We start from the raw sequence: 10557 nt of genomic DNA, 5'->3' as shown, positions 1-10557 counted from the left end.
CAAGACATGTCATTCGGGCGATCAAGTCACGACGTCACCGTAAAAGGCGCTTAAGCGTTTGTTAGCGGTCTCCCGAGGCCGCTAATAAACTCAATATGTCAGGAGGGAAGATATACAAACAATCGTAAACAATAAATTGACGTCAAATTTTTGATATTTTTTTGAGTTGAAAATCATTAATTTTTTTTAGTATTGGTTTACTTAGTTTCACTGTGTTATAAAGTTTATTTGCGTTAAGAATGAGAACTTTGAAATAATTATTAATTACAGCGATTTTTGTTTTTCCTTTGGTAAAAGTAGTACTAAAAGTTAATTAATTAAAGAAAGTAGGTAAATGATAGGTATTTATTGCAATTGTTTATGCATGAGGCAAACTAATTTGGATCTAGATCCGACCTTAAAAATGTATGGATATATTTATGAATATGAGGTTAAATTTCGGGTCAAAATGTTTTGAAAACAAATTCAATACCAACGAAGACGTAGCACATGTTTAGACTCTGATAGCTGTTAGACATGATATCATTTGAGCGAAAAAATATTATGACGTAAGTCATCGTAAGCCAACCGCGTAAGACGTTTACTCGCTAAAATACGGCTTAAGAATCGGCGTAATCGCCTAAAGTAAAGGCAAACCCTTGCAAACGTCAAAGTTGTCATATGTCTTAATGTCAAACGTCACATGTCAGTTTCAAGTTTGTAGCGTTTGATTGCGTTGCGCAATTTTAGAATATTTCAACTTTCAATACAATTTTCGAAAATAAATATTTAAAGAATCATGTATCTGCACTTCAGAATGTCTCAAAAAGTTTTAACCAGACCGTGCGATGTATTGTGCTAATTTACAAGCCCCTATACGGATATTAAAGCAGTGAAATCTTAGAAAATGTGTTGTCACATCAGCTGGAGGCCATTTTGTTTACTGAACTGACAAAAAAAATGGAAACTGACTTTTTTCACTTTATTGTTTAGTTTTCTAGTGTTATTTAGATGTAAAAATGCTTCAGTCTCGATAAAAAGTAAGTGCCTTTCTATTTCTTATTACCAGTTCCCTTTATAAACCGAGAAATTACAATTATATAGTCAATATGGCGCATGCACACCTGGTGTTTTTAGCGCCAAATTCAAAATATTTACATATTTAATTTTTTGATGAGCCCCAAAGCCTAATAAATATTACCACAAAATTATGAAGTGTTTCTGCAAAAGTTCATTATATATATTTGAATGTTAAATTTTATTGACTTGTTTGTATGTATATATGGTTTGGGTTCTTTATTAAGCTTTTGTTAGCCAGTTAATTCATTTGCATTTATAGGCTTTAAAATTTATTTTTAGTGAATTTAATGGTTGTGGGCTTCTATTTAGGGAAGCAGTGCCCAAATATTACAAAAACATATAGCAATAGGCATTAGTAAATAGCCCCATTTTAATATGACATGGATTATTCAAAATAAACAATATTGTAATAGGCAGATTCATGGTAATCATGATCATCTTGTGGCCATATGAATAGTACCTATTGCTTAAAATACATTCCAAGAGAGCATGGATTATGCCTAAATTATATATGAGAAGTTAGGCACATATGTCAATTTAAACTGAGTTTTGCTTGTTTTCTATAAAAATAAAGGGTTCCAAATTCTTTAAACCCTAAGTTCACTCTCCAGGCCTCAAGTTTAAGTAGTCTAAAAAATATAATGTAATAATAATTTGATATTAGATGGTTGTTGTTTATATCATGTAGATACATTCAACAATTTAATTGTTATTTTTAACTAGTACTTTACATTTAATTGATAGGAATATTATAAGCTAGTTTGGGAGAGATTGTGTTAAAATAGATAACATTAGTGCAATAAAATAATAAAATTCTTTATAGTTTCATGTTTCCCTATTCCAGTTTCATTTACCTAGAATTATTTTCAATACATATCTGTTCCTTTGTTACAAACATAGAATTTACATAATTAATGTATTTGTAGAATGGCAGCTAATGATGCTGGCACCAGTGAATTATTCCCTGGTTGGTCTTCAGTGGTTCATCAACCAGAAGATGACCCTGAGGAATCTGAATTGCCATCTACTGTAGATATCGGAGCTCTTATTGCAGAACCTCCTTCAACCAATCTCGCTCATAATGAACCAGATAGCGAGGAAAGTGAGGATTCTGAGGCTGACTCAAGTGTAAGTGATTAAAGAAAACCATATGAATAAGTTCAATTTTAGTTGATTTATTTTTGTTTTTAAATTTATAAGATCTTGAAAGCACTCAACAATTTAACTTTCTATCGATCAGCTTTTGGCACATTAAGAGAAGCTTTATATAAAAATTGAGGATTATCAATAAGACTTTAGTAATTAACAAAAAGATGGAATGAAATATATCTTTATTAAGTAGGTACATCTAATATACATATAAACAAAACTATACTAAATAAGTAACTTAGCTAGGTAACAACAAAAAAAAAATAATAATAAGCACAATTTCACCCTCTTGAAAGAAAAACAAACAAATAAATGAATTTCCACCAACCACATTAGTTTATTGCCTTAATTCGCCAATTTCCAAATTAATTTATATTATTCAAACTAATTTATATTATTCATATAATTCTTTAGAACAGTTTTAAACCAATCAAGAGATTGTGATTCCTTTATTTCTCGAGGAAGACTATTATATTTTTTAAAACCCTTAAAAAACAAAGAATTCATGGTACTTCTAAAATTGGAATAAAAATATCATCACTATTTCTTGTAGGGTAATCATGGACATTTCTATTAAAAGTAATGAACTGTTTGAAATAAGGTGGCGCTAAATTATTTACAATCCTATATATAAAAATCATAGAAAGAAAGCAAAACCTTTTCTCAACAGAAAACCAATTTAGAGTGTTGAGCATAAAGGATATTGGTGTAAGGCGGTGTGCATTTAATATCACCCTCATGCTCCAATTCTGAAGAGTCTGAAGTCTGTTAGTCTGGTTTATATTAAATAAATACTGTACTGAGGCACAAAAGTCAAAATGTGGTTGAATGATTATAATGTATATATATGTTGAATGAGTATTATAAACCATTAATTTAGATTGATAAGATAGACTTGTTGATATTCTACTAAAAAAGAAAATTTTTTTTTGCAATTTTCTTTTCAATGTAATCACAATGAGTTTTAAAGTTAAGCAAATTATCAAGTTGCAGACCCAAATATTTCATACATGTTACAAATTCAATTTGTTCATTGTTAATTAATAATTGAGGACTAATATCCACAATTTTCCGATATTTATACTTAGATGTAAATATTATTGCTTTAGTTTTCTCCACATTTAACTTTAACTTATTAATATTTAAATATAATGATGTTTGTGACAATACCCCATTCATTTTATCTACTGCTCTGTTAAGACTTGTATCACTACATGCCAAAAATGTGTCATCAGCAAAAAAGTTTATAAATTCACAATTTACAAAAAGCCTAATATCATTCATATACAATATAAATAGAAGAGGTCTCAAAACACTTCCTTGAAGTACTCCCATATTGTTATTTAGTTCAGTAGACTCATTTCCATTAAACCTTACTCTCTGTTTGCGATTACTTAGATAGTCAACAAACCAGTTATAAACAATACCAGCAAAGCCATAGTTCTTTAATTTTTGTAATAATATGTCCCTATCAATAGTTTCAAAAGCTCTCCTTAAGTCCAAGAACACCATATTTATTATTATCAAGATCAGTTTTTATTTTAGATAAGGTCAATTGAAGGGCTGATTCTCATGAATGCCTATGACCAAAAGCTGATTGATTAGTCATCAAAATTTCAACGCTTGTAATATGTTCCAAGATTTGATCATATACTGCCATTTCTATAACTTTTTCAATAGGAGGTAAAGTATTTATTGGTAAATTATTGACCTTTGGAATTGGAATAATTGTGCTAGATTTTAGTTTTTCAGGGATTTCACCAGAGTCAAGAGATGTATTCAATAAATTCAATATAACATGACCAATAGTTTCAAATAAAGATTTTAAAATTTTTGCATTTAGTATTTCATGTATTGTTAAAATGGCATCAATATTATCCCATTTCTGTTGGCTTGGTAGACTTTCATTAATTTGTTCAATACTAGCAACAAAATAAAAATTAAATATTTTTGCAATTTCCGAGCTATCTGTAAAGACTCTCTGTTTACCCTCACCATTAAAGAAAATTGAATTTGGAACTTTAGAAACCCCTCCATTAATTACACTCTTTAATGTCCTCCACATTTCTTTGGGATTACCCTTAAACATGTCAATCTTCTCAAAATAGTAATGTTCTTTCTTCAATCTCAAAAGATTAACAACATTATTCCTATGAGCTTTGAACTCTTGCCATTTATTTGGTCTTTCGATATCATTTGAATTTATAAAAATTTTATATGCCTTGTCACGAATTTTAATTTTATCAAAAACCTCATTATCAAACCAAGGCAAATTAGATTTGTATTTGCAATTCTTGATAGGAAGAATGTCATTAATCACCTTATAACAATTTTCCAATAATTAAAAATAACTTCAACATTGACAGAGTTCAAATTCCAATTACATTCAAACAATTCTAACCCTATAATGCTAAGATTTTTCTCACTTATATTTCTATACTTTTTGACCTGTTTATGTACATATAATTTATTGCAGAGGTTAACACTAATAACAGAATGGTCAGTAATTTTTGGAGTATCATGCACCTCCACCAATAAGTTATTTTGATTTGTGAGCACATAATCAACCAAGGTAGCACTAACATCCATTATTCTAGTTGGTACAGTGATCAATTGACTCACTCCATAGGATGTAAACAAATATACACTACAGCAAAATGAGAGCTATTTCTCTCAAGTAACTTCATATTGGAAATATTACTTAACTCAATTGAAGGAGGAATTATTATTGTAATATTTGTTTTTTCTAACAAAAACATGTAACACCACATTTTATTTTTAATACACTAATACGTCATATTTGTAGCATTCATAGTATAGGTTCCTAATTATGCAGGCATATTCTAATAAAAGGCTTATATAGGCATAGGTATTTATAATGAGGTAAATATGTTAAGTTTTGATAAAAAATGACTCCCAAGTCAGTAGCATCATTGACGAGTTTAAGAAATACATTATTTAATTTTGATGGGTATGCAATACTAGTTTCTTTTCTATGATATGAAAGGATTATACATTTACCTATATTAAAGTATATTTTACTCTTGATTGATCAATGAACAATACTATCTAAATCTTTTTGTAAATGGCAGAGTTTATTATTTTATAAATTTTTAAATTATTGGCAAGCAATAACCCTAATGAATTTTTTTTAAACTTTTGTAATGCAAATAATAAAAATAAGAGGATACAGGATACTCAAATTGGCATGGTATTCATTGTATGTATTGGTATTCATCATTTTTGTACACTGGATTTAGGTTTGTTGTGAGTGGGGAACCTTGTGTCCCTCCATTGCGACCCTAAGTCTATTGTGGCTGGATTATTATGTTGGGTTCTACACAAGTTCAAACAAAATCAGTGTACAGTTGACAATAACTTTTTTAAATTTTAAGTTAAGAATTAAATTAAAATTTTAACTTAAGAATCACTTTTGCTTACAAGGAATTTGTTTTAAAAGCATCCTTTATTTGTTTTACAGAAGAATTCAAAAAGTTTAAATCACACTTATTATCCCATGGTTACATTCTTCTAACATTTTATTTATGGGTGAACAATCAGTTTTATTAGTAGAGAATAATCTATTGTTATTTATTCTTAGATATATTTTTGGCACAATAAAATTAATATGAATGGATATATACCAAACTTTCTGAGATAAAGGAACCTTAACAACTGTTTTTGAACCTTTTCAATTGGGTTAACATTGAATTTGGCTTGTGGTATCCATATAATAGACTAATAGAGGCATACTCCAAGTGAGGGATTACTAGTGCATTGTATAAAGATATTAGGGTTTAAATACTTAATTTGAGTACCAGCATAAGGAGCCTAGAGTTCTGTATGCCTTTTCAATGATGATCCAATAATGTTCATTGAATTTCAAATTTTGTTGAAGTAGTACTTCAACAAATCTTTGCAAGTGTTTTTTTTTTCAATTAGAGTTAGAAATTTTGTATTGGTTCTCTATGTATTGTATTTTTTGGGTGAGAGTTAAAACATGACATTGTGAAGTGTCCATTGACTTACTCAAGTTCAAGTCACATTGTAATCTGATAATTTAAGATTTCTCTAGAAAATTCTTATTGAATCCAAATTAATATTTGAAGTTCATACATTTGTTGATTTCAAATTCACTTTTTAAGACCAATTTGGTAAGAAATTTTTGACTGACTTGTGTAAAAGCTTTATACTTTTTTGCATGAATAAATAAATAAATAAGAAAAGCACTTCTAATAATGTAATCTAAGAGTGTAGCATTGGAACCATGTTTACAAATAGGAAATATTTTAGTACTTGAGTACATAGTATTGCTTAAAATCTGATAATTAAAATATTGATGGAATTCCAGGTCAGATTTTATGCAAGCACTTAGTTCTTTGTGTCCAATTTTTCTATAAATTTTATAGTGTTTATTATTTTTTATGTTATAGTGTTAAGTATTTTCTAATATTCAAGTATTTCTTATATTCAAATTTAAATAACTTTGTAGCTGAAGACAGTCATTAGTGGAAGGTATATTATAAAGCTTACAGCTGTCAGCAAACAACAGATACTCTGAATATGTTAAATATTTTGATAAATGATTTTAGCTGCACTATTACTAGCTTTAACTTTTTGAGGTCTCATAGTAAGATATGATGTCACTTTATTACGAAGTTTATTGAAGATTGTACAAAGATCTTTACAATTTGTACAATTTGTGACCATTCAGCAGAGGTACTCAAAGAATACCTCAGCAGAACGATATAGGAGTAATTTTTGATCACACTCTTTCATTTTCTGAACACCTTTTATGTAAACTGCCCAAAAAAGCCTCTGAATTTATTACTACAACCACCAAGGAGGTAAGTGTTGAAGTGTGCCTTGATCTTTTTATAGTTTGGTTCTATGGGTTCTATTATTTGGTCCCCCCAATACAGTGCCTGGATAGCAATCATTAAAAGGGTTCAAAGGAGGTTTTTGAGTGCTTGTATTTTAGGCATTTAGTATATATCCCCAGAGAGAAATTTTTGATAGGCTGTCTCTGAGTAAAAGAAGAATTGAAATATTTTTGTGCACTCTTTAAAATACTAAAAAATAAAGTAGATTGTCCTGAGATTCTTAGTCAGTTACTTTTTATTTAACAGAATGAACAATCTCCATTCAAAAATATGGTATCTGGCTTAACCATGAACATTTATAAACTTTGTGAATCTTTAACCTGTATGCTTCAGATATTGACATTGATTCAGATGATACTAAATAAACTGACCAGTAGTTAGGTATTTATTATTGTTTTTTGTGGTATAGGTGATTTTTGCGTTACGTTTTGTATTTCTTGTACTATTTTTTTCATTCAAGTATACATGGAAGATATATGGAACAAATAAATAAATAAATTTTGTGTATAATACATTGGTCATTAAGTACAAATATTTTGTATTTTTCTTTTTAAATTTTAGGTCTTTCTCACATTACTTTAACTTGCTTTTAATTATTTGTTTAACTGAATATATATTTTTTTAATTGTAACTACACAACAGTAAACATGTAAACAACTTAAATCTGTCTGTTTCAGAACTCAGATGCCAGCGAAGCATCCCAAGAGTCTTGTACCCACAGCGATAGCTCCGATTCGGACAGTTCCTCCAGCTCTCAGGATTCCTCTTCCCGATCTCCCAGTCCGGAATTTTCTGTCACCACATCCCAAACCAACGGGCTCAGACTCACCATTGCCACCATCCGTAAAACTAACAGCCCGATAAACACCGTAAAAAAGGCCTCGACAGTTAAATGCCCCGCCAAGAAAGTGAAAGGGCGTAAAAAGAGTTCCACAAGTAGCAGTTCGGATAGTTCAAGCGACTCTGAGAATAGCGAGACCGATAAATGTGATCTTAAGACGTCCCCTGTGAAGCAATCCTTGCAGAAGAAGGCTCCTTTAACTAAATTACATTGTAGCAAGTCTGCAAAAGAAGGAGAGAAGGCCAAGGTCGTTAGTACAAAAAGTCGCGCGAAAGATGTATCAAGTCCAGTGCAAAAAACCAGAACAAGTAGCAACAGTAGTAAGGAATCTCATGCCACAAAAACTCTCTCTGTTAGTAAGGATTGCAATTCTTTATTTGCTAGTGATCAAAAGGAAAAAGAGGCAGTTAAATCCAGGTTAAGATCCAGTGATGTAAATAACATTAAAGAACAAGGAACTCCTAAGTCAAAGAGTAATCCCAGTGGTAATGTTAAAGAAACAGATGTGGACGCAGAAAAATCAAAACCCGCAAATGTCTCTAAAGCTTCTACAAAATCTCGGGGAAGTAGCAGTAAACAGCAAGAAGAGCTTAAAAATAAGGAACCAGAAGTGTTTGATGCAAAATATTCTGATGCCACCACATCGTCTACAAGTAGTAGAACAAAAGAGAGGCTAAAGGCCGAAGAAGCTAATAAAGTCAGTGATAATGATAAGAACAGTAGAAGCTCGGAAAGTAAAACTAGTAAGAAGAAGCAGAAAACCAGGAAAAAACTGAAGAAGGTAAGTCTTTTGAAGTTTAGTTAATATTTTGGGATGGAATGATGAGGGATATCAAATTGGCTTGTGGGTAATTTTGTAAAAATATATGGTATCTCTCAGTAAAAAGCAAGTTTTCTGTTAACAAAATCATTCATCATCACTTTTTTCTCTTTGGGATGATTTATGATTTTAAGTGGGTAAAATGGGAAGAAATATATAATAGCAAATACATTTTTTGTTAATGCACTCTGAGGTTCTTGATCTATTTATTTTTTTTGTTACTGAAAGAAATACCTGAGTCTTTCTAGCAACAGCTTTGCTGAATCTCGCTGGATGTAAAGTAAAATTAGTTTAGGTATTATTTATATTTAAGACATAATTTGAAAGAATATAACAGAAACCAGGGACGAATTGACAAGTTTTTGTGTGTTTTTAATAATTTTGTAATCTACAAAGATTATTATTAGATACAGCTGTAGTGTATATACAGTATCTAATATTAATCTTTCTATACATTCTCAGATTATGAAACTAGTCAAAATATTAATATTAATAATTTTTTTTTTAATGGAAAACAAAGAAGTGGAAAATTACAAATATATTTTAATCTATGAAATATCTCTAATCTTACACATTTAAACATTTCATATACATCTGAAGTCAACTTTAGATCGATTTAAAGTCATTTTCATAAATATTTCAATTTATGTAGAAACATAAAAGGAAATAGTTTACCCACCAAAAAAATTTAGTTTAGTTAGTGGAATAATTTAAAGTAATTCCCATTATGAGGCCTTTGTAAACTAAATAAAATACAAATGAAAGCAATCAAGCAAATCCAAGTAAAAAAAGACAATAAATCAGTTACTTAAAATGCACTATTGGTATAATAACTAAAGTACATTTTAGAGATGCATAGGTTAAGTGAATTTCAGGATTTATGTCGGAATCGTGAAAAAAAGACACAGCAGGCAAGCAAATTAATCTTCACAGAATACAAATTTTCTATTTGTCCTTTTTTTCCATTTACTTAGTTGTGTTTTAAATAGATGTAAAGAAAAGATCGTTGGGCTAGTGATGTGTTGAACTTTTGAGAGAGCCTGTTGAATTTTTTTTGTCTAGTATGGTTATGACTTATAATTTTTAAAGTGTCTTTTTTATTGTATTGTTTAAAAGGTATTCTCTATATTTTTATTATATTTCTCCAGAGAGTTGTCTCATATCTAAAAGTCCTATCTCTTTGTAAACTAAGTTTGTTGGTTAAAGCTTAGACTTTTTACCTTAGTATCCAACTTTTCTATATTTTCCAAAGGCTTAATATGTACATCCAATGCTCCACCCCACACTATTATTCCATACGTTATGAGAGGCTTCAAAATATTAGTCATTTCGGAAAAATTGCGCAATAGACTTCTTAATTTGTTTGTTGGATGCGCTATGTGCCCATTCCACTTTAAATAGCCAATTTAGTATAACGCCTACATATTTTATTATCGTTTTTGTACTTATTTTAACATTACTGGAATTTATTATATTACTAAGCTCATGATAGTGAGGGAGAGAGTCAGAGTAAGATCCAAATGGCATAAAATATTTGTTTTCAAGGGTTACTGTTAAAAGATAATTGTTAAAGTAGGTAGGTCTTGTTCAACAGTTTTATTTTTTATAGTTTTCCACTTTTTACCTTTATATAATATTGCAGTCATCAGCAAAGCAAATTAATTTTCTGTTAAATTTGATATTAAATAAATTACTTATATGGAGAAACACTATATAGGGCCTTGTAAAGTTCCTTGAGGAACTCTGATGTTGTCATCAATATTCTCCTTTTGGGTTCACTCAGAGAAGTAACTATTAAACAGGTC

General features: G+C 29.8%; 1 protein-coding gene across 1 annotated transcript in view; it reads left to right on the top strand.

Annotated features, from left to right (window-relative positions):
* Positions 1–701: 701 nt before the first annotated feature.
* Positions 702–10557, top strand: part of LOC126733834 (histone-lysine N-methyltransferase ash1) — a 77766-nt gene continuing 67910 nt past the window's right edge. The window contains exons 1-3 of the mRNA XM_050437248.1: positions 702–1019; positions 1986–2187; positions 7769–8713. Coding sequence (XP_050293205.1) covers positions 1987–2187; positions 7769–8713 — 1146 coding nt within the window. The 5' untranslated portion in view covers positions 702–1019; position 1986. The remainder of the gene's footprint in view (positions 1020–1985; positions 2188–7768; positions 8714–10557) is intronic.

The sequence above is a fragment of the Anthonomus grandis genome, chromosome 3 (assembly GCF_022605725.1).
Source record: "Anthonomus grandis grandis chromosome 3, icAntGran1.3, whole genome shotgun sequence".
Lineage (NCBI taxonomy): Eukaryota > Metazoa > Arthropoda > Insecta > Coleoptera > Curculionidae > Anthonomus > Anthonomus grandis.
The sequence above is the reverse complement of the archived record's forward strand: the minus strand, read 5'-3'. Positions and strand labels throughout refer to the sequence as shown.